The sequence below is a fragment of the Astatotilapia calliptera genome, chromosome 3 (assembly GCF_900246225.1).
Source record: "Astatotilapia calliptera chromosome 3, fAstCal1.2, whole genome shotgun sequence".
Lineage (NCBI taxonomy): Eukaryota > Metazoa > Chordata > Actinopteri > Cichliformes > Cichlidae > Astatotilapia > Astatotilapia calliptera.
In genome coordinates, this window is record NC_039304.1 from 30,596,781 (window position 1) to 30,622,458 (window position 25,678).

General features: G+C 41.2%; 1 protein-coding gene across 1 annotated transcript in view; it reads left to right on the forward strand.

The window, feature by feature from the left end:
• dysf (dysferlin, limb girdle muscular dystrophy 2B (autosomal recessive)) overlaps positions 1-19,403 on the forward strand; it is a 104,506-nt gene extending 85,103 nt beyond the window's left edge. The window contains 9 exon segments of the mRNA XM_026162776.1: positions 3,629-3,768; positions 3,893-3,981; positions 4,090-4,185; positions 4,267-4,408; positions 13,175-13,274; positions 15,461-15,633; positions 16,037-16,146; positions 16,226-16,373; positions 17,460-19,403. Coding sequence (XP_026018561.1) covers positions 3,629-3,768; positions 3,893-3,981; positions 4,090-4,185; positions 4,267-4,408; positions 13,175-13,274; positions 15,461-15,633; positions 16,037-16,146; positions 16,226-16,373; positions 17,460-17,516 — 1,055 coding nt within the window. The 3' untranslated portion in view covers positions 17,517-19,403.
• Positions 19,404-25,678: the final 6,275 nt, after the last annotated feature.

The window sequence follows — 25,678 nt, forward strand, 5'->3', positions numbered from 1 at the left end:
TCTGCAGTGGTCGGTTTCTATTAGAAGTGGTCCAAGGAAGGAACGGTGGTGGACCAGCAAAAGGGTCATGGTGGCCAAAGCTCACTGATGCACATGGCAGCAAAGACCGGCCCGTGTGGTCTGATCCAACAGACGAGCTGCTGTAGCTCGAACTGCTAAAAATGTCGATGCTTGTTCTGATAGAAAGGTGTCAGAATACAGAGAGAGTCACAGTTTGCTGGGTTTGTGGCTACATAGCTGCAGGCCAGTGAGAGTGCTCATGCTGACTACTGTCCACCACCGAAAGCACCTACAGTGACCACAGAACAATGGAAGATGGTGGCCTAGTCTGATGAATCATGTTTTCCGGGTTTGCGCGTTGCTCACTTGGGGAACACCTGGCACCAGGATGCACACAAGCCCACCGAGATAATGTGATGCTCTGGGGAATGTTCTGCTGGCAAACCCTGGGTCCTACCATCCATGTGGATGGTGCTTTGGCACATAACACCTACTTAAGCCTTTTTGCAGATCCTATATTCACCTTGCACAGGGACTCTATTACCACCTCCAAACCCCTTTTCGCCATAGTCCATATTGTTGTTTTTGAGATCTTTTAGCTGACTTCACTTTGTCTAATATAAAAATTTGGTTGATGAAGTATTTAAGCTAAGCAATGAGGACTGGGGCAAATACTGCATAACACAAAGAAGAGCAGTAGTTTACAACCTTACAGCAGTGAGTGGGAGCAGAGGCAGAGCAGAAGACGTGAAGGTCTCACTTTCAGTTTCACTGTCAAATGATGGCTAAATGCCTAAATAAATAAACAAATCAGGGATGCCATCATGAAAAACGTAAGAAATCTGATTTGAGAACAGTAAAACATTTTTAAATTGAGTAAAAGGACTCCACAGATCAGATATTAAATGGCGTTCTACCAGCTTTGGTGGACATGTCTCAGTCTTAGCAGCTGTTATGCTGTTTGTGTTTTGATTAGAGCGTCGCTCCGCCAAACACAAACACACTTTTCACACAGCTGATTAAGTTGCTTACCAAAAATACAAACCGCAGATTTGTACCGTCCACATATTCACGTATGCTCAGTGCCCCTTAAGTACATTTACAGCAAGTAAATCAGTCTGCACTGTATTCCCACTGCACCCATATCCCCCTCACTCTCTTCTTTTTCTTCCTTTATTTGTGCTTTTCTTCCTCCTTTCTATTCTCTGCTTTTCTTTCTTCATCTTTTCTGTTCTTCTTTCAGTTTGACCCCATGATTCTGCTCTTCACAGCATCCATCACGCCGTCTACATCACCCTCATTTTCCCTCTTGTTGTTTCTTGTTTTTCTCTTTCCTTTTACCTCCTTGTCACCGTCCTCTCCTCTTTTCTTTTCACTCACTCTCATCATTATCTCGAACTTTCTGGCACCTTAATTTCTTTCTCTGTCTCTGATGTTTTCCTTCTTACGTGTTCTTTTCCACCATCCCCTCTCCATATTTGTTGGGATTTACATTATTCTTGGGTTGATATTGTTCATTTTCGCTTTTGATTTCAAGCTCTATTCTAGTCTAGTTTGAAAGCACATGTTTCCACATGTGCAGAACAGTTTATAAAAATAAAATTAATCATCCATACAAGCTCTTTTTTTCTGCACGTAAGTGCTTTTTATCTGACATTCACACTTCAATGAATACAACCCAGGGTTCAGTATCTTTCCCAAGGCATGCAAACTGGAGCAGCCAAGAATCGAACCACCATCTTTCCAATTAGTAGATAACCTGAGGTACAGTCACCCCCAACAGGCACCAGCAGGTCAGGAGTGAAACCAGGAGCACGTTTGTAAGTAAGTAAAGTAAAACTGTATTTATATGGCACCTTTCTAGATAAAAAGATCACAAAGTGCTTCACACAGGGATGACAAAGTATAAAACAAAAACAGACAGAAGTTAACAAAATGCAATTCTAAAAAGATGTGTTTTTAGTTGTTTTTTAAAAAAAGAACGACTGAGTCCACAGATCTTAAGCTCAGTGGGAGAGAGTTCCACAGTCTCGGGGCCACAGTGGCAAAAGCTCTGTCTCCCTTAGTAGTTTGTAGCTTTATCAGACATCCACAGGGTCAATCACAGCACGCTGTGATTAAGTCTCCCCTCAGGGCTAACAGGGAAGTGTTCAGTAACATCCTGAGGCGTCTAAGGAAGAACTTACCTTAACAGTTACCTGAACTAACACTGTGAGTCAATGTGATCTCAACATTTGGTTTCTTGGAAAAAAAAAAACTTTCTCAAATGAATCGCACCTTACATTTAATATCATCATCTTTCTTCTCGGTTTTGCCTTTCATCCTCCTCCCCTTCATTTGCTCCCCTTCTATCCTTTCGTACTTTCTCCTTGCTCTTCTACTTCTTTGCTTCCCCCGTTCAATTTTTCCAACATTTCACTCCTTCTACTCACTTTCTTTTGATGCTTTCTCACCCTCATCACCCCCTCCTTCCCTGCCCAATGCCTCAGTTTTACCCTCCTTCTCTGCCACTAAAGAAATGGAGGTGTAGAGAAGAAAAAGGAGGTGGGGGAGTGAAACCGCAGGACCACCTGAAGAGTGGAGTGATGAGATAAATATTCAAGATTCATTATCATCCCTGTGTGCACACAAAGCCGACCCACACATATGTTCCATGCAGGCTGCTACGGTGCGGGGGTCACGCTTGTCGTTTTTTTTTTTTTTTTTTTTTTTTTTGGGGGGGGGGGGGTGATTTATGGTACGTGTGTGTGTGTGTGCGTTCTTGTGTGGACGAGCCAACGTCAACATCATGGTCGTCTCTCGGTTGGTGAGGAGCGCTGCTGCAGCGTTTTCTTTCCACAGTTGCCGCGGTTACTGTGCGTCAGCTTGCTGTCCATCAAACGGGGCTGCTAATTGGCCAAAAGGCCACGATCCTCATCCTCCCCTCATGAGTTTGGCTTTTCTTCACTCTCTCCACCTCTTCGTCACATTCGTTTGTTTTTTCTTTCTTCTGTCTTGAGTTTCTGCTCTTCTTCCATCCTTTGTGCCTCTCTACTTTTTGCTCTCCATCCTCTTTTTTTCGGTTGTATTTTTCTTCCTTTTAGTCTTAATATGAATTGCTTCTCTTGTTCTCTTTTCTGTGGGTTTGTTGTCTCAGAAGTCAAATTAAATATCTCTTTTGGCTTTCCACTTCGTCTCATCCCTCCTCTGTGCTTTTGCCTAGTCTCGTCCTTCTGCTTTGCTCCTCTTTCATTTTCCTCTGCTCTCATCTTCACATCTCCCCTCCTCTCCTCTGCCTCCTCAGTCTTTCCTTCCTCTCCTCTTACAGCCGAGGTGACTCCAAGTTTACAGTCATAAACTTTTGACGTTAGCTTGATATTTTCATTTTGCTTGGAAGCCGTGAAGATTTTCCTCATTTGGTTGTGATGCAGAGAGAACAACCAATGCTTTAGAGTGTGTTAGTGTCTCACTAAGTGTGTATGTGCGTATGAATAATGAATTATTCCTAAGTGACCTGCTTGCTTCCCAGTTTGCCCAGTATTCTGGATTTCCATTCTCCACTCTTGAGTGGCCCGGCCCTGTACTTAAACCCTAATCTCTGCATGTGTGTGTGTGTGTGTGTGTCTCTGTGTGTGTGTCATGTTTTCAGAGGACAAAAATGTGTCCAAACGTCATCTTGGCCCGATTAAGGAGCGACTGTCCCTTCACATCTTGAGGAAACTGGGATTGGTACCCGAACATGTGGAAAGCAGACCACTCTACAGCCCGCTCCAACCTGACATAGAGCAGGTAGCACGCACACACACACTGCACTTGTGTGTGTGCTTAAGTTCTTCTCAGTTTCATCCTTTCCCGCTTTTTTTTTCCTGAGCATTTTCTTACCTTTTGTTTGCTTGTCGGTGCTCTCTGTCAGGGGCGTCTGATGATGTGGGTTGACCTCTTCCCCAAGTCTCTGGGACCACCTGGACCGCCGTTCAACATCACGCCACGAAAGGCCAAAAAGTAGGAACACAAACACACAAATATGTCAAGAAAGGCAAATCCATTTCCAGTTCTGATAACCAAAACAAGTCAGTCAGTATCTGAGGTAATTGAATCTTTTTTTTTCAGGTTCTTCCTGCGTTGCATCATCTGGAACACCAGTGATGTCATCCTGGATGATGTCAGCATCAGCGGGGAGAAGATGAGCGACATTTATGTCAAAGGGTAAGAGGAACAAATCATTTAACTTCAAAATAAAGCTAAATAAACTGGGTGAGGGTCACAATAACTGATTCTGTCTTTCAGCTGGCTCGACGGACATGAACACAACAAGCAGAAGACAGACGTCCACTACCGCTCTCTGGGAGGAGAGGGGAACTTCAACTACAGATTCCTGTTTCCCTTCAACTACTTACCAGCAGAGCAACTGTGCGTCGTCGACAAAAAGGTAACAACGAGCCCAAATACAGTGAAGGACCCTGTGTTTGGTTTGAATAAATTAGACCCACTGGGACATAAAATCCACTGTGGTGAGGCTGTGATTTCATGCCATCGTCATGATCTTTAAGACTAAATTTAGCAATCACTTGACAATAATTTATTATGCTGCATATGGGGTTTAGAAACCAACGAAGAGACGAGTGTTGAAAAGTTTGAAAGAAAGGTGTTCTGGGAATACTTATACTGGGCTTTGAAAGTTGTGTTTGGACACTGATACAATTAGGCTACCAATCTACATTTTCCTCTTCAATAAGTGGTGAGTAACTAATGCACTTTCTGTGAACTAACCTTTCAAGTAAATGTGAGGATTCCCATTTGGAAATGCCATCCATCCAGCTTGTTGTAACTTCGCCAGGGTATGATTTTAGCATCTGACCACCAAAGTAGAGGAAATGCAGGGACGAGCTACCCCTCAGTAGTTAAAGCACATGTACGTCATCACCTGTGTCACAGCGCACCACACAAGTAGATTAAAAACCACAGAGAAGTCAGAATACTAGGATACTTTAACTTAAAACCGAGAACGTTCTGAGTGACCTGATGACATTTTTAAGAGTAGTGTTGTTGCTACTATGCTAACTAATCTATGCTTCAATAACATTTGAAATTAATACTATTCCTGAAAATCATCCTGGAGCACAGATATTCCTGACATACTTGACGTTTTGAACATAAAAACACAGGGATAATGAGGTGTTTATAGTTTGTTACAATAATGAAATATTCACAGGCATCAAGGGTTAGGGTTAAGGTGGGATGTACAGAAATGCAGAAATAATATGCAAATTATTATAGAAAATGTATTCTATAGAGCAGCGGTCCTAAACCCCCGGCCACAAAGTGGTACCGGTCAATGAGTCGCTTGGTACCGTGCCGCACGATTTGAGACTTGAAATTTATGGTTTTCAGGGTTTTTATCGTTAACTCGGTTTCCCTGGGTCTTTTCCCGTGTTGTAGTTGTGAGTCTTATTTTGAAAGAACTATTTACATGTTACCATAGTGACCAGAGAGCATTAAGGGGCAGAGGATGTTACTCTCAATGTTGTTGGCACATTTCAGGAGGACGCTGCATTTTTTTGTGTTGGTCATATCATTTTGTTTTGTTGTATTTATCCGCGACACCTTAAAGGCCGGTCGGTGAAAATATTGTCTGACATTAAACAGGTCCGTGGCACAAAAAAGGTTGTGGCTGCTATAGAACAACACATATTTGGAAGGAATGCCTGAGATGTATTGTAATCAGAGATGGGCAGTAATGTGTTACATTAATGCATTACTGTAATCCGATTACTTTTTTCAAGTAACGAGTAAATTAAGGGATTACTATTGCAAAAAAGGTAATTCGATTATTGTTGCTTTCCCGTAAGCACTCTGCGTTACTGCGTTACTAAAACCGTGATTTTTTTTTTTTTTTTTTTTTTTTGGCAAGAATGTCTCATGACAATGACGTAAGCGAGTGCGACGTTCGTGACAACAGCATGGAAGTACTGATCTTACTTTGAGTTTGATTCCATAAAAAGTGACAAAAACATTAGTGTCCGTTGTGCGTGGGAAGAAAACTTTACAGCGAAAAAAAACCCCTAAACTTCTACGACGTAATGGGAAATTCACAGAGAAACTCGCAGATTCTTCCACTGACCGCAGCACACCTGCACCAGGGCAAACCTCCGCCTACCCCACTCCTGCTTTACAGGTGAAAATAGAGCAACAGGACCGTTAGTCTTTGACTTTATTTATTTTCTGCTGTGTTTCACTTGCATTCATTTGAAAGAGTGAGTGTAAACACAAAAAAACATATTTTATTTTATTGTATGTGCTGGAATGTGCAGAAAATAAATAAATGTTAAACAAATTGCTTCCAGTCAGAGAATGGTGCATATAATTTAATTTTTGCTTGATGCATAAAGTTAAAAGATTAAAACTGATAAAGCAAGTTTTAAAAAGAGACTTTTCCATTTGATTACATTTTGTATGGATTATGCAGAAAAAGTAGAATTGGGCTGAAAGATCTATCACTTTATCACCTATTCAGGTTGTAAATCGTGTTTTTAAAAAGTAACTAAGTAACTAAGTAATTAATTACTTTTGAAAATAAGTAATCAGTAAAGTAATGGGATTACTTTTTGGTGAAGTAATCAGTAATTAGTTACTGATTACTTTTTTGAAGTAACTTGACCAACACTGGTTGTAATATACCTTACTTTGTCATAAAGTGATGCAGAAAATTTACAAAATGATTCATAAAAGTTTGCAAATATGCAGAAAATTTGTCTGACCTGAAAATATCCTGATAAAGAAACCCCCACCTCCTTACCCCCATACTCCAGCCTATGTATTGATAACATTCAGTTCCTGCAAACAGACGCACACTGTAAACTTGTTCAGTTATAATGAAAAAAAACCTCGCTACAAGCCCCTTGCTCAGTCCAAAAAACAGCCTCAAATTTAGTTGAATCTTATCACCAGTTAGTTTCTATGAGCTGGAGACATGTGGCAAAACCATCACACCCAAACATGAGCCAGTGCACAAAGTTCGGTCAGGGGGAATTTCCGAGGCGAGGTCGTCCCTCCAGAGTCCGCTAACGAATCTACTGTGGCCTTCAGTTAACAAAAATAATGATGTGACAATTTAACAAGAAAGAGTTGTGAGTAAAATGTTGTTGAATCTTTGAGACTCAACAATAACACTGAGTGAAGAGCTAAAATAACATCACTCCCGAAAACTGGAATAACAACCCGGCTGTCATTTGCTTTTCTTGGCATGAGCCAGAGGCTCTTTAGCCGCTCGCGGCCGACATGTTTTACGACGGCATTCTCTCACTTGCAGCAGCATCTTCAATCAGCGAGCGGCTGAACAGACGAGAGGGAGTTTTAAATGAAAAACTCCGCTGGGCGGAGAGAGCCTCAGCTCGAAAACAGAGCTGCGGCCAGAAACGGAGTTTATGAAGCCAGAAACCTCAGCGGTTGGTGATATAATCACTGAGTCACAGGAACAAATCAGCGGCGCTATCAACACTCTGCAGTCTTGCTGTGTGATGGTCGGATGGGGTGTGTGGAAGGAAAAGTCACACTTGTTGTCTTTTCCAGCTTGATTAGTTCAACCATGTCACCATGACGTCTGTTTTTCTGACTTCAGCCTTAAAATTCAGCCTTCAATTGTAATGTCGATCTATCATTCAGTTTAATGATTAAAATGTTTAAATATACCTTTCGCGTTCCCTCACAGCGCAGTGTGATATCTGAAGTGTTCTCATTGTGTCTGACCAGAACTCCAACCCACTCAGATTGACTTGCACATAAACCAAAGGACTGAAAGTCAAGTAGTGATGGAGTTGTCAATGTACAATTCAGTGTGGTAACTGGGAATGTGATTTTTTAGGCAAATTAATTAAAAAAACAAAAACAGATAAGTCATTTTGGGGAGATTTCCCTGAATTTTAACACTTTGGATCGCCGAAACCTTTGGTGCCTCACCGATCATTTGCATAATGGGAGGACAGCGGATGAAATGTAGCCTCTTGATGCTCAATAATCCAGGTAAAGAAATCTGAAAGATTTGATTCAGTTTGTCTGAACACCACACTTTCAGCAGGAGAAACATTTCCTCACTCATCCATTTGGATGTTCCAATAATATAATTTTGCTGAGTTGATATCTGTTAATAAAATAATGAACAACTAGAGAAACTAGAGACACAGGCATTATTAAGCACCACAGGCCCATTAACATCACTAACAGAGGTCATTAAAATATTTTCCTAGCAGCAGATCAAGTATATTAGTAAGACAGCATTGCTCGCCAGTGAAAGCAAACAAATTTATCCAAACTGGAATATTCTCCATTTTTCTTCACAATCAGTGGCGTTACCTTGGCCTCCAGTAAGGCTGTGAAGGATGTTGGGATTGTTAACCAGGATATGTCTTTCAATGTCGGCAACAAATATGTGCATTTGTGCAACATCTCTAAAATTAGAAACTTATTGACTCAGAGTGATGCTGAAAAACTAGTTCATTCAGGTTAAAATACTGAAAAACCATCAGCTGATCCAAAATCCTGAAGTGAGAGTACTGACAGGGAGCAGAAAGAGAAAGCACATTGACTCTTTTTGATTGGCTCCACTGGAGACTCTTGAGCTACACCCTGTAGGCACACCAGCAGTTTGAGAATATTACCGCCCTTTGAAGCACAACTGACCAATAACATTGCTCCAGTGCTTTTGTTACAGGTGTTTCAAATTCTTTAATTAACTATGATTTTGAAATTGATTTCCCGTGCGTGCCTTGTTTGCACAGATTTTCCATATCAAACTCTTTGACAGTGTTTAAGACATTTACACACCTGTCAAATTTTGCCACTGTAAGTATACTTGTTTTGTTACTGAAACGTGACAATGCCCAAAGAACAAAGGCACACTAGCTGAATTTATTTATGCTGTATGTAGTTCAGCTCCATCATCAACTCAGGACGATGAGTCAAGGAAGTTGGAAAGAAGACAAAACAAATTTCTGCACTTAGCACTCTGGCAACAAAATGACAAGCTGATGGCTGCTGATTGCTGCTGCTAGATACAGCAGCAGTTTGACACACACACCCACACCCACACACACACATATAGACGTCCCACCCTGACTTGTGACATCTGTGAAGTGATAACTTGGATGTATGTAGTTTGTGGATGAAGTGAGCCAAGGAGCTTACAAAGCTTTAGGAGCGACACACGCACACACAGAGGGTGTAGTGTGTTTACTGTAACAGGATGGCGACTACCTAACCCTGGCACATGTATGTACAGACAGAGTAGAGCTGTGGAGACCTGGCTTCTGTGGTCTTGTTCCGCTAACAGTAAATAAAGGTCTGTTGTTCTATTCAACTAACTGGCCTCCGAGTTGTCCCTCCAGATGCTAAGAAAAATTACAGTGGAACCCCGACTTACAAATACCCCATTTAACGAAAAATTCAAGTTACGAAGGCACTGAATGGCAATATTTCTGCCCGTGTTACGGCAAAATGCTCGCGTAACGAAATCCGCTGGCTCTGATTGGCTAAGCCTACAATGCCCACAATGCCTTCCGAATCATGTGACAACCCCTTGGCTTTCGTAATTGCGCTTCGCTGTTCCACTTGAACGACGTATTGTTGTTCTAGTTAGCAATTAGCCTATAGCCTATCGTTCAGCATCGCCTCACTCAAAAGGCGCGATCGGTGCTTCAACTTGTGGGGCGATCGTGGCTCAAGAGTTCGGAGTTCAGCTTGTAATCGGAAGGTTGCTGGTTCGAGTCCCGACTTGGACAGTCTTGGTCGTTTTGTCCTTGGGCAAGAGACTTAACCCGTTGCCTACTGGTGGTGGTTAGAGGGCCCGGTGGCGCCAGTGTCCGGCAGCCTCGCCTCTGTCAGTGCGTCCCAGGGTGGCTGTGGCTACAATGTAGCTTGCCATCACCAGTGTGTGAATGTGTGGATGACTGGATATGTAAAGCGCTTTGGGGTCCTTTGGGACTAGTAAAGTGCTATATAAATACAGACCATTTACCATTTGCGAAAATTTTCGACTTACGAAAGACCCTCGGGAACATTTCGTAAGTCGGGGTTCCGCTGTATGTATCACACAACCACTTGGTGAATGGTTGTTGGAGGTTTCCTCTCTGTCGCTAGGAGAATATGCCAGCTAGCGACAGCTACATCCAAAAAGAGGCGAGGAAGTATACAGTGTCGCACACAGAAAACATATGTGTAATTTCTTCTTCTTTCCTACGGGTGACAAAAACTAAATTCAAATGTCTGCTCTCAGTTATAAAAATGTTCACCTAACATAACATGAAGGAGCAAACTATCCAAATGTATTTGAGTTTTTTCTGTAGCACACTGCAAATATGTTTTGTTTTTGTTTTGTTTTTAATGCCTTTTAGTTCAATATTTTAAAACAACAGTTTCTGGATATGTACTCACTTTGGGAGCCAGCCTCTAGTGTCCACATGAGGAACTACCAGTCCACAAATGTCATCAACTCTGTTATCCAGTCAGTGGGTCAGCATTTAATGGCTTCAGGTCATTTAAAACAATATTCAGCCCCTGAAAGAGGGTCTCAGACTAAAACCTGCTACCCCCTCGACCTGATCGTACTGAGTGGGGGTATGTCCTGCCTCCATGATGCCACCATGATGGCACCGCAACACCAGCATGAAAAGGAATGAACAGATCCTGGGATTATTGCTCCACAGTAACAGACACGAAAGAGTCAGAGGGAGAAAATTAATATTTGCATTCAAAGGTTGCCAAGTGCAACTTTTTGTTTGTGTAAAATCTCCTTGCTATATTAAGTAACAGCAACATGCTGTCGTATTCTGCAAATCACAGAGGGGGGTAATTTTAATTCAGGTGTGAAAAGCCGTACTTTATGTCAGCATAACAAAGTCTCACACGCAGATAAAAAGGACGACTGAGCGAATGGAAAGAGAAAGAGAGGAACTTGATGTGCAGCAGCTGCACAGTGAAGCCCATTAGCACAAAGGTGAGACGGGATCAGTTTCTGTCTGCCAGTGTGGCGTGAATTTACCAGAGGCCATAATAACTATACTGTAACACACACCACGCACACACACAGACTTCCAGTATGGAAGTGGAGATGCAGTGAGACCTGTGTTGATGGAGTGGCTGCAACATCTTTCAGCACAATTTGAGAACATTTAGAGAAGAATGAAGCAGACTTTTAAAGGTAAATCACCTTCTATTATTATTATCCTTATGAAATCTAATTTCCAAAAGAGACCTGGTCAATAGGCAGCAAACGTAACAACAAATTGCATAACAAGTAGAAACCCAAATATTCAGTACAAACCAGTGAGCACGTGTGAATCATATGCAATAGCAGGTCATTAAGAGCGACATTAAAAACAATATCACTAACCAAAAGATTTATTCTATCGCTCCTTTAAAATAGATATAAAGCTGCTGAGTAGCTGGATAGTGGTGGTAGTGGTAAGACTACACGGATCCCAGGACACACTGATGAGAGTTGGCCTACGGGAACAAGAAGACGCAAGTGGGCAAGTTATGAGAACACCTCGCTGTGGGAATGTTAGTACACTTGTAACCCCAAATTCAAATTTTATTTGTCACATACACAGTCATACACAGTACGATATGCAGTGAAATGCTTAGACAACTGCTCGTGACCTAAAGAAAAAAAAAGACTATGAATAGGATAGGAAATAAATATGAAAATTAAAATGAAGGGTAAATTTAGCAAAAAGGAATAAAATAAAATATAAAAATTAAAGTTAAAAATAAAATAACTGTACAACAAAATACACAATACACAAATACACAATATAGAAATATATATATAAGAAATTATGAAGAAATGTAGAACAATAACAGCAGCTGTACAAGTACTAAATGGTATGAAGAAATATAAAGTCCAGGGTTGTGCAAGCGGAAGGGGTTACATGAATAGGATGAAGGACCTATGAAATCTTCAATACCAAACACAAATTCTACAGCAAGGGGAGCCAGGATGACGGGTGAAAGGGGAGATATCATCACCTCCACCCGAGATTAAGTACCAAGCCCCAAGTTCGATGGAAGAAGAAGGGTTGAGTGTGAGAGGAACGGAAAGAGAGTTCATCGGGATAGATAGATATTTTAGTGCTGTCAGCGTTACTCTCGTTAAAATGACGTTAACACCATAACTGCATTAACGCGGCAAATCTCCGTTAACGAGCTTACCCCGCGCGTGGGGCTACACGGCGTCAACGCGTTTGCACGGTTAGCTCATGCTAGAAAACAAATATTATATTAAAGGTGCATGGTTTTCTTATTGTGCCCTCAATGCTAAATCTTAAAATTGCATTATGTAAGCTACAAAATGTCAGGTATACAAAACAATGGTGTTGCACATAACTTGCTGGAAATGTGTGGATGCTACACCGATAGCTATGGTAAAAACTTTTGATAGCTATTGTGAAAAAAGCGCAGATTTGGATTAGATCTTCCCTACACGCATAAAAATCAGTCACACTCACTGATTCCTTTCACCTCTAGTGGACTGGATTCACACAGCAATTACAAAGTGGAGCTCTGTTACTGTTACAGACACTTCACGTTAAAAATGGTTCCTTAAGGTTGGAGTCTTTGACTTTAATGAAATCCCCACCAGTGATGTAGTCAGTGCAGCCATGAGTGGTGACAACCCTCCAAACTCCATGTGATAAACCTGCTGGTACCTCCAGCATTATGTATATTTTTCTCAGCCTGAAATGGACACAGCTGGGGGGGATAAGGTTTATGATATTTAGGTAAACAAATTTATTCTTAATTTTTTTCATAATTTCCATTTCATATCACAATGTATTTGCTCCATATCTCCATATAACCCATTTATAGATGAATTTTTTAAAATATATTTTTTTATCTGTAATTTTTCCATGTATTGTTTGAGTTCCTTTCTTTCTTTCAACATTTCTTTCTTTCGCTGACAGCCTTGTCAGCTGGCATGTTTTCCAAGCACCAAGCGGTTGTTTCAGTCTTTAATGGACATAAATAAAAAGGCAGATCTTCTTTCAGGGCTTCTATAACCCAAGTGTTGACCCTGTACCTCTGTACAAGAATAAACAAAATGAATCAGAATTCATGTTTTGAGGATCTATCATTGAAAGAAGGAACCTGGTGTTATGAAATTGCAGCTGTTTCCCATTTTCTGCCTTCTGTTTGTCTGCAGGAACATTTCTGGAGTCTGGATAAAGCCGAGACTAAACTGGCTCCTAAACTGACCATTCAGATCTGGGACAACGACAAGTTCTCCTTTGACGACTACCTAGGTAAAAACCATCACTTTGACTGTCTGTGTTTGTTTTTTCTGGCGTGCCACATTGTGTTTACTGTGAAAATGAGGTGAGGTCTTTAAAAAAAAATCATGATTTATCTCATCCTGCTGTCACAGCTGGTTGGTCCCAGAGATTTTAGACCCATGATGTGTGGTAAAAACATAATTGGATTTCCTTCACGAAACTTCAGTGAAATCAAAGTCGGACTAAAAGCCATTTCTTCTGTTCGTTGATTTACTGTAAAACGTGTAAATGGATCCGTATTCTCCAGGTCAGAAACACATGTGCTCGACTTTGGATGGTTGAAATGCACTTAACTCATTTGTGTATGACATTTAGACAGATTTCCCCTCATTTCTGGCTCAAGGTTTAGAGGTAAATATATCCAGGGAACCATATGTGCGATGTACGAACAGCTACTGTGATAACATTTATCTTTAGAATTAGCACTCGCCCGTTTCCACTGTGTCTGCACATTTTACAGCAAGGGAGGGGCTGCTTTTTCTGCTTTTTTTTTTTTTCTCGAGTCTCAAGCTGTCCAAATTCTGCCTTTCCTTCACCCCTAACGCTGCCCCAGCCCATTCCCTTAAAATAACTTACCACCGAGATTCTCCCCTTTCGCTCCCCCTGCATGGGTTCAGCTTCTTTTCTTTATTTTTGCCAAAGAAGGGAGGATGACAGTCTGTGGACGGAGCGTCCCTCTGCGGTGAGAGACAAGGAGGAAGATGAGGAATCCAGATTCTGACCTGTTCCTGTCTGTCACCGTCTCGCTCTGCTGCAGCGTTTTCTCCCGCTCGACTTTATTCACCTCATAGAGTCTGCGGGTGTGTGGCCACCTCAAAGCATTTTTTCCATGCCTGCCTGTCTTCAGCTCGTCGGCTCGGACCGCCGACTGTTAATCTTCCTGCACGGTGTGCGGGTCAGACACGAGCCATTTTCCTGCGGTTGTACTGTCAAACTGAAGCTAACTCTGGAAAAACACTTCCAGTGGATCTCTGGTCTCTCTTCAGCCCACAACTTAATGTCAACAAAGATCAAACCTTTTACTAGCTACCCTTCACCACAGGGTCGCCAATAATTCACTCAGCGCACGCTCGATAATTAGTCATTCAGAAAAACTGGCTAAACAGACAGCTGAATCTGCTGAGTTTTAGAGATCTAAGCCTTGCTTGCCCCAAAATATCCATCTCCTCCAACCCTGCTTTAACAAATACAGAGTTCAGGCTGTAAAATATTTCACTGCACGAAAAGTGCAGTTTATCGGCTAACAGAAAACTCCCGGGAATTGTCGTGGTTGACATAGTTTGACTTCCTGGCAGATTTATGGATGTTCACCTGGCAGAAAGTTGTTTTTTTTTCCTCCATTATTTGTGTGATTAGGTCTTTACATCGTCTCATGAGATGTTAAACCTTGAGCCAATCATAGCTTGACATTTTCATATCTAGTACAATGTCATTAGGAAAGAGCTGCAAGGGAAACAACATGAAGAGAAACAAGAGGATATCATTGGTTAATGTTGTTGCACGAAAAGGTGCCCTATCGAGAGTTTACACTGCATGTTTCCCCAGCTTTTATTATTCTGATCCATCAAGGTGGGACAATGAAGTCATTTTTTATATTCACAAGTGTAAAGCTAATGCTAACTGTCTGTGCACCATCGTCTTAAACTGAGTAGCTAAGTAAACCTTTTTGGGCCCGAGTAACTATATCTGCCATTGTGACCTTTTAATTCATAAAAACGTTTCCTAGTGTGAATTTTTGAATTGACCCGTTCTCAAGAGTATGAAATTAAGCAATGTGTGAGAGCAGGAGAAATACTTACAAATCAAACACTTTTCATCTCTTTGTGAGGTGGATTGTGGGTAATGAGTTTTCTTCCTGCTAAGGTGGCTGTTGTGTCATTGTTGTTTAGTTTAATCTGCTTGGTGGCTTTATTTTTTCACATTCTAACAAAGCCCCTTTTCCATTATGTGTGTGGCTGTCGTCATAGCAACACGTCTGTGCGTCCCGCAACATAATCAATATGCGACGTGAATGCTACAAAATCAATTGATAATCCTGGGGCTGGATCGTTTAGACGTTTTAATGTAGGAAAAAAAAGGAAAATAGGTGTTGTTATCATCATTAATTTATTATGTATATGAGTCTCTGTCTAACTGTAGTGTGCTTGTTTCTTTAGGTCACCTGGTGATGGACCTGAACCACATGTTGCGTCCAGCAAAGTCTCCAGAGAAGTGTACTCTTCTGGTGCTCGACCAGCCACCGGACAAACTGGTGTCTCTGTTTGAACAGAAGACTGTCAAAGGCTGGTGGCCCTGCACCTGCGAGAACAATGGAGAGAAGATCATCGCTGTGAGAGCACAAACACACAGACACAACCATTTTCAACAGGGTGCGAAAACATATAAGTCCGCTGCCCTTTTTGTTTTTTGCATTTTTGTCACACTTAGCACGCTTCAGGCTCATTAAAAAATTTTAATGATAGATCAAAGTAAACCAAGTCCATGCCAAATGCAAGAAAATCTTGAAATATTTGTAATTCATATGCCATACAGTTATTTATCAAACACTGGCACTGAGTATTTTACTTTGTATTGACATGAAGTTTAAAATCCCTTAATTCCCATAAAGACAAAGTAAAGTAAACATCATTCAGCCGCTGAGCAATATCCGTTTTACCCACCTGCCAGTCGTGCCTACTTTGTTCTCTGAAGAAAGGATGAGACAAACTGTGTGTTTGCTGCCTCCATTTCAGGGGAAGGTGGAGATGTCTCTGGAGATAGTGACAGAGCAGGAGCAAGAGGAGAGACCAGCCGGCCTCGGCAGAGATGAACCCAACATGAACCCTCACCTGGAGGAGCCTCAGTGAGTCTACACACACACACACACACTAAAAACCACACACACAAATATAGTTTCTCATTCTCGTCTTTTCTTCTCTCAGGCGTCCAGAGACATCCTTCCTGTGGTTCTCCTCCCCTTACAAGACCCTCAAATACATCCTGTGGAGACGGTTCAAGTGGTTCATCATTCTCTTCATTTTCCTCTTCTTCATTATCCTCTTCCTTGGAGTCTTCCTCTACTCCTTCCCGGCAAGTTTTAGTGTGTGTGTGTGTGTGTGTGTGTGTGTGTGTGTGTGTGTGTGTGTGTGTGTGTGTGTGTGTGTGTGTGTGTGTGTGTGTGTGTGTGTGTGTGTGTGTGTGTGTGTGTGTGTGTGTGTGTAAGAAAGAAACTGTGACTAAGCAGATTCAGGGAGCTTCACTGCAGCAGAGACAGAGAGGACAGTCACACAGGTTTAGAAACTGGTTGCCAACCATCTGGCAACCTCTAGATGCTATTGAAAAACGAGTAAGCAATCAGCACCAGCCTCCAGCAATCACAGTAACTGACCGGTTGCTGTGATTGCTGGAGGCTGGTGGCAGTTTCAGTGAAATTGATTGCTAAAACCTCAGTAATGCAGGCCTAGAGATCGGTCATTGATAAGCGGTGGTAACCACCGAGGAAGATGGTGGTAATCACCGCTTGCTAGGGAAAAATGCATAATCCCCAACTGGTTGGCAAGTGGTTGCTGGAGATGCTTAACAAGCTGCACCATAACCTTCCTTGCAATTACTTCTAAGATTGCCGCGGCCCCCGGTTTGCATGGAAGACACGGACTTGTCTCCAAAAGCTGTTTGCCAAATGTTTACTGAGCAGGAGTGAAATTGAAATTCGCTTTCATAGGAAAGGTTGTGACTTACCACTGAAGTCAAAAAGACACAACTTATTTTGGTCTGTATCTCACTTTCTTAAATTTCATGGTTAGTTGTCAAGGGATTGCAGACCGAATGCAAACATCCAGCAACCGCTTGCCAGTCAGTCAGTAAATAACAGTTTTTCCTGAGGGACTAGAAGTTGCCGGGGTGCCACCAACCAGTCTCTAGGTCTGTGTGACTGAAGCCGTACACGGAATAACACTGGGAAAATGAGACACGGAGGCAAAGACAAGGCAAAAGAAGTGTGCTGAAAACTAAAAGAACATTAAGAAATTACAAAATCAATGTAAAAAATAAGAAATTGTAAAAAAACAAATTTTGACTCTTTAAATGACAGTTGAGGGGGAGAAAATGAAGAAGAGAAAGCATTAGCAACAAAAAGAAAGGAACTTCCTGCATTATTTTGTGTTTTTCCTCTCACAGAACTATGCTGCCATGAAGATGGTGGGACCATTTGGACCAGCCAAGGAAACAACTTAAGATGAGGAGCATTTGAAGGAAAAGACAAACAGACGTGAACAAATGGAGACAATGAGAAACCACACCACTGTTCTGAGAGTGAAACAAGCACGGATTTTATTAGCCCTTTCTTCTTCTTTTTGAGACTTTTTCTGTTGTCTTCCTGGAGTCATGAGTGATGAAGTCAGCCAAATTGTCAGATCCAGATGTCCTTTGATATAGTCACACCTGATTAGCAGTGGCTGTATGTGCGCTTATGTTTGATATGTGTGCATTTTGTGCCTTTACAGTTAGATTCACTTCTGTACTTCTGTGCTGAAAGCGTTTCCAAAGTTACTATCAGAACTCAGCGTGTGCCGTCTGCATCGCCGTCATCCCTCAGTCACCGCTTTCATCTCTCTTCCCGCCTCGCGCTCTCTCTGCTGCCCTCATGCAGGGGAGGACAAGAAGAAAAGCTCGCCGCTGAGTGAGGCTGCGCTCCGAAACGGCAGAAACAGAATTAAAGATCGTGATTTTGATGGTGTTTGATCTTTTTACCGCCCGCTGCTTCCCTGCGAGAGGCATAGTCAGGTCAGGCAGTCAGTTTACCGACTCATGTCAAACTTTATCACTCCAAAAAATTCAATCTGAGGTTAAAGCGTGGCGGGAGTTTTCAGCTATCATTCTCTTTGAATCACCTTTTAATGTTGTTGCCCTGCTGCTTTCAAGTGCAATCAGACTTTTATTTTTAAAATGTTCAGATCAGAGTTAAGTTGTTAGAAGTGAAACATAATATCCAGGCTGGGTGTTTTTTTTTCTTTGATTATATTTTTATTACAGCAGGTCACATACAGGTTGTGTGGGATTTCCCAGCACTTACTGAATACTGTTAAAAACAAATTTTCGAGCTCCTCTCCTTAACTATCAGTTCTTCTCCTTCTTTTCCCTCGTCTTCCTCCGTTTTCCCCCTCCTCCTTCTCTATCCAACCTAATCCCTCTCCTCCTCAGGGTTCAGCAGGTTAAGTCAGGGATTTGCTTTTGAGCCGTATTATTACACAGCATGTTTTAGATAGATGATGTGGGCTGATACGGACACACAAGGACACATTGTGTTGTTGATCCTTAAACCGCTCAAGCTTTAGTGAGCAAAGCCGAACATCGGTGAACGATAAAGAAGAACAGAGTCATGATTTGAAAAATTTTATGTAAAGTCTCATTTTTGCTTATATTTATTATCTTCTTTTCTTTGGGTGCAACCACATCCTGGCTTAGTTTGGTTTGCTCCACAGTGGAAAAGTTGACTTGGACCCTTTTAGTTCATTTTAGGTTCACACCAGCTGGTTACAGGTCGAGCAGGCCTCGTAAATAAAAGTCACATCGACTCACAAGCAGCTCATTAACGTGAGCACTTTTGGTAACCTGTCGTCCTGCCAGGTCAGAGAGGATTTACCTCCAAGCTTCACTACATCAGCATATATCACTGTTTCTGAGAGTAGGTGTTTTTTTGTGTGTATTCTGTTTGTTTGTTTGTTTTTTACGTTAGCGTATTTCAATGTTCACCTTTAAATGCTGCATTTTTCTCTTTTTTTGTATTTTTTTTTTAATCAGAGATTTGATTCAACTAAAAAGGCAAAAAGTCTCACGAAAACCAAATTCAAAAACCTCTGAGGGTAAGGCTTACTAAAGTGCATTTGATTTATGCTGCAGATACATATGAAATGAAATCAAGTGCTTTATGATTATTTTCCAAGTACTCACAGTATGTTGAGTTTCTGCATAGCATTTAATCTCCCTTTTTGAATGTAGGGAATTAAGTTTTGAAGTATGAATTCCATAGTTTCTGTCTTAATTAGCCAAAGTGTGGAGGACCAAAGCTGCCAGAGAAAGACAAAAGTTAACATCAGAAAATGAATGAATATGGCATTAAATGTAGCAAATTAAAATTATAAATATTATAAGCATTATTTTCTTTTAAAAGCTTGTGGATGAAATGCATTATTATTTATTTTTATTTTTATGTACTTATGCACCTTTTGTGTAACTTTCACTTTATTATTTACCATTTATTTTGCTTTTTTAAATCAGTTTACTCATTTTTAAATGTATTTATTTATGTATTAAATGGCAGTGCTATTTTCACAATGATTAATTAACTTCTTGGACACAAAGCCTCCTGGTGTTGATCAACCACGAGGATGATCTTAAAGAAAGTTTCCCAGCATATATTGAACAAATACTAAAAGCCACACCTTGGTGGCCACACTGTTTTTTTTTTTTTCATCATGAAACTGAAATGTAAAATAAAAAGGTTTGAGGGAAAAAAATTAATGGAAAAAATAGGAAAGTAAATAGACTGGTTGTACAGGTAATTAACGAGCATTAAATGAAACCAAAAAAAAAGAAAAAAAATCCTACATGGAATGTATTAGTTGCAATGCGTGTAATGCCATATTTATTTATTAGGTCTTTTTTTTAAATGATAATTTGTTTAAATTTTGACAGTTTTAGTCCTCCACTGTTGACTTCCTAACTTTAATGCACTAAAAAAAACCAACTTTATTATAATTTTAGTTTGTGAGAGAAAAGAAGGATCAGACTAATAAACTTCAAATTTATTTAAAAAAAAAAAACAACCCACACACACTTTACATTTTTATTCTAAAACATTTCCAGCAGACACAGCTGGAACACCAAATACCCCAAATCTGCCTGACTGTGGGATGTTTAAAGTGTCTGATGGTTTCAAGTTAGTTATGGGGAAGTATTTCAGGTTACTTCTCACTGGCCTGAGGGTCTTCCAGATGTTTATATTGCAGATATTCTTGGTTCATATACAAGTTTATTATAATAATAATAATAATGATAATTATTATTATTGTTGTTGTTATTATAGCTAATAAAAATGATGCAAACAGTATAGTTTAGAATTGTTTGAATTAAAAACTTAAAAACTTTTGTAGTTCTGCAGGTCCTACAGAAATAATGGATGGATGAATGTCATCTGCAGGTGAACATTTGTGCGTTTAAAAAAGACCATAATGCTAAACAACATGAAAAGTTCTGTGCTTTGTGTCGTAATGCATCAGATCTCTGTTTAGAGGTGGGCATTATTGTCAATTAAGCAGAAAAAGCAGAATATTTCTTCAGCTTTTTTAAGTTTGTAACTTTTGTTTTAGAGTTTTGAAATACCTTTATATATTGAAGTTCTGCTGATGTTAACAAGTCTTGAAAGGGTGAAATTTTACTGAGACAATCCTGCTTACAGTGCCATATACACTGGTTATTTGAAGTCTCGAGAAGCCGAACATTAACTCAGCGCTGTTTTGACCTGACATTATTCTTCTCAGTGAATGCAACGTGCCTTCAAGTCTTTAGCCTTTAGCTTTGCTGCCTTGTCGTATAGCAACACTAGCTAACACCTTCCTCAACAGGAAACGAAAACAAAATCACATGCTTCTGTGACAGTTTAATGCTGCTTATCTCTTCACTGTTATCTGCAGAAACCAGGGGTTGATCTTGTTCTTTGAACCTATTGTTTTACTCTTCTTGTAAACTGCACTGTGCTTCAGTTTTAGACACAAGCAGGGCTCTGCTGCTGGCTGTGATAAACTCCTGCTGCCAAAAAACTGCACTGAAAAATAACACGCGGGGACTTTGTCATGTGAAAGGACAAAGCCCTTTGCTGTTACTGTTTAATGTTTTGTGGGAGATGTGCACTGAATGTTTTCTACACAAGATATGAATTAGACTTCATAGCTGCAGAGAGAAATACTGTGTGCACTGCATTATGTCTGTATTATCAATAAAACTGCACTCTTACCCTTCGACTAGTGAATTTAATTAGCGAGAAGAAACATAAGCCATGTGTACGTCACATGAAAAAACGTGACCTGAAGTGAAGACTCATACACAATAGAGATGTTTTTAGATTCAGCTTGACTGACACGGTAAGTAGATGTGAGTATATAATTGTTATATCATCGGCTTAGAAATACTAAAACTTACCAGAGTGAGTACTCTTCTCTATAAACAGCTGTCTGTACATTAACGCGAGTAACAGAGTATGACAAAGGCACCAGAGGTCGTCAGAAATTACAGTGCAACCAAAGTATGCAGAAGAGCATCTCAAGCCCTGAAGCAGATTGGCTATAAATGCAGAAGACCACACCAGGTGAATTGGAAGCTGAGGCTATAATTTTCAGAGGTTCACCAAAACTGGGCAATAGAAAATTGGAAAAATGTTGCTGCTCTTGATTTCTGCTTCAATATTCAGATGGTAGGGTCAGAAGTAGATATAAACAACATGGAAGCATGGATCCATCCTGCATTTTTATTATCAGTGCAGGCGGGTGTGGGGATAAGTTTCATGGCACACTTTGGCCCCCTTAGTAGCATTCAAGCATGGTTTGAATGCCACAGCCTACCTGAGAGATAGTATATTAATCTTACTATCATAATATATTTTAAACAATCAGTGACTGGATATGTTAACAGCAAAAAAAAACATTATTGATGATCCTGTACTCTGTGTCTCACCTTACTACACAAGAAGATTACTTCTAACTGGATCACATTCAAGCTCACCTGGCCAGTCTACACACACAAAAAAGTTCTGATCGGATCTAATTTCTCCACAATATTTTATTGACCTGAAGTGTCAATACTTTTTATCATATTTTTTTGTTCTCGTGCTTCGTTGGGGAACAAAATTGATGAAAACCATTGGACAATGAAATTAACACTGCCTGGAAACCCTCTTAAAGGTGCCATCCACGAAGGACGACAAGAAATATTGATCTGATTATTGCAATAAGGAAATTAAACCAGTGTTTACTCCAGCAACATCTGATTTCCACTGACAACTTTTTGGACACAAAACATCCGCCCAGTGTGCACAGACTGGTATTGCATACCAGAGCCTGTCTGCTCCACTGTAATTAAAACAAAAAGATAAATATACCTTTTTTTTCTGACTCTTTGCATTATTTTGAAATCTGGAATCCACTCATGTTCAAATAAACACGTTCACTCTCATGTAGAAGAAAGTAAATGAGTGTGCTTTGTGGAGGTAAAGACTCACATTTTCCTGAATTAAATGAGTGGAACAAAGTAGATCAGAGAGGCTTTGGTGTCGACTAAGGGATTATTAACCTGCTGGCTCACACTCACAAATGCATATACACACACAGTGGGGCCCGTTAGGCTGGAAAAACAGATGAGGGTTTAAATATTAAAGTACATGCTCACACAGAGTACATACACCAGTCTTGTATGTGGGTATGTCTTGCATTGTGTCCTGTAATAAAATTCCTGTAGTTTTCTTGACTTTTTATCTTTTTTTTAATGTTGGATTGAACAAATTTCATTAATTAATCCTGTTTTGTGCTGTGAAAGTGCCAATTTACTCAATCAGTGCTGAGTGTTCTGCTTATCCAGTCAAGGCAGTGTTTTAAATGCTCATAAAAGCAGCATTTAATTTGACACTGTGAGGATTTTCCAGAGATAATGAGCCAGTGATGCAGAATACATTATTTAACAGACCAGAGAAAAGGATATGTCTGTGAAGGTTCTCAGTCATCCAGGTCATTATAGTCTAAGGAAAAAAAAGCTTTTGGACTTATTTAAGGTGTTTGAAGACCCACCCACCACCACTTCCCCTGCCAGTGGCGGACTCCCTCAGACATCGGTGCGTTGGTGGTTCTTTGTGTCTGGGGGTGGGCGTCCGGGTACACACCGGCTCACTCCTTGGCGGCCGCTTATCGGGGCCTGGAGCCTGGGGCTCGCTCGGGCCACTTCGGAGGCTCGGTCACTCAGGCACAGCTGGCTACCGGCGGAGCTCACGGGCGCGTCACTGCAACTCCCCCTGGCTTCTGCTCCGCGGCTGCTGAGTGAGCCCTCATCTGGGACTCTCCTCAGCTCTTACTGGGACAGTGGCGCGGCTGCCCCTCTGTTGGTCTTCCTTGGTCTCTTGTGTTCTGGGGGCCTCTGGATGTCTGGAGTTTTGATCTCCTCCATACCTGCTTCATACCCTGGAGGACGGGGCTGTGGCTCCCCACACTCCCTAGCAGATCGTTACATGGAGAAACCTTTGGAATGCAAGCATGCTGATCCACACAGGTATGCACACAGGTGTACACACGGGTATTCACAGACGCGGACTGCAGCTTTCTTGGCTGCTGCCTCAAAGCACATTGTGTGCTGTCTATCTTGCGTGCTGCACAATATCGTTTATTATTTAGTATCTACTGATATCTACTGCTAGCTAGTTTATTGTGATGGTGCCGTTTTTTTTTTTATTATGTTGCTCTTTGTTGTTTGCTTTCTCTTCTGTTTTTTTTCTCCATACAGGTGACCCAGGTGTTTTGTTTTTTTTGTTTGTTTTTCTTTCTTTCTTCTCCCCCTTCTCACCGTCTCTTCTCCCCTTTGGTTTTCTTTCTCTCCCTCTCTTTCTTTCATTCTTTCTCCCTGTCCTATCCCCCAGTCATGTCTGTCCCGTTTGTAGCAACTGAAAATAAAATAAATTCATAATTATAATAAAGGTCAATCAAATGGACCAATATGGCAAGGCCATGATGATCCACTTGGTAAAATAAATCCGCTTGGCATCTTTCTTGGCCTTAAGACAACAATTCTGATGGCTAAAGATCCAAACGGGACAAAAAAAAAAAAAAGGTGTTTGAAGATGTTTCACCTCTCATCCGAGAAGCTTCTTCAGTTCTAGGGTCAAATGGTAGAGGCCCAGAGGTATGACCAGACCTCTATATTGGAGAGACCAAACAGCCTCTTCATAAACGCATGGCACAACATAGAAGAGCCACCTCCACAGGACAAGACTCGGCAAGACTGGGCCTTAACGCCCACTCACATCCTGGGCCATCTGACCTCAGGAAATCACATGATAATGTGGGGCCAGGTTTCACAATGAGCTTACCCAAAGCCTTGGCTGATTGTGACCTACACCAATTTTCACACCTTGGCTCGTGTGATTCGGTAGAGGATCATTAGGGAGTCCATTGTCCCTCTTGGGGGGACACTCCTAAAAGGCTTAAGTCTGGGACGCTCCACTATTTGACTCTAGAACTGACAAAGCTTCTCGGATGAGAGGTGAAATGTCTTCAAGCAACTTAACCTCCTAAGACCCGAACTCTTTCATGGCATGCATTTTTAATTTCTCTAATTTTTTTAATTTCTATTTGTGCTGATTGGGACCTGATGAATGTAAAAACAAAGAATTACATGATTTTTTTTTTTTTACCTGATTTTTGTTTCTGACAGAAATGAGATCCACAAATTAGGACATTCGCTTTAAATTTTGATAGAACAGTGGCAGTATAATTTCCTCGTAAGTGGCTATCAGGCCGTTGTAGAGCAAAATTTAGTATTTTGGTCTAGACAACCCAAAATGTGACATCCACATATGTGGACGCCGGGTCCTAGGAGGTTAAAGAAGTCCAGGCACTTTTCTTTCCTAGCTCCTTAGACCAGAGGAAAGAATCTTATGCTCTACAAACTTCAGTGGTCTCAGAAACTCTTCTTTGGTTCTATAGCAAATTCAGTTGATTTAGGGGCAATTACATGATTAGACAGCTAGCAATGAGTTAGAAGAACTTTGGACCACTCTTATTTGTGAGAATAGGGGCGATTGTGGCTCAAGAGTTGGGATATCGCCCTGTAATCGGAAGGTTGCTGGTTCAAGCCCCGGCTTGGACAGTCTCGGTCGTTGTGTCCTTGGGCAAGACACTTCACCCGTTGCCTACTGGTGGTGGTCAGAGGGCCTGGTGGCGCCAGTGTCCGGCAGCCTCGCTTCTGTCAGTGCGCCCCAGGGTGGCTGTGGCTACAATGTAGCTTGCCATCACCAATGGGTGGATGACTGGATGTGTAAAGCGCTTTGGGGTCCTTAGGGGCTAGTAAAGCACTATACAAATACAGACCATTTAATTGTTTACATTCAGCCACACTGTTGAGTTTTCAAGCACGAATACCCTGTGTAAGATCATGTGAAACCATCTCAATTGGATGGCAGGATGAATTATGGACAACTCAGAGGAGGCCTTGCTCGGTTTTGGACATTTTCCTGCTGCTGAACCTAGGTGTGTCTGACATTCAGAGCATGAACTTAAGGCAGATCTCCTTCAGGATGGTTCCATCATTAACAGGAAGTCATCCTGAAGCAGCCTCAAACTATCACACTACCACCACCATGT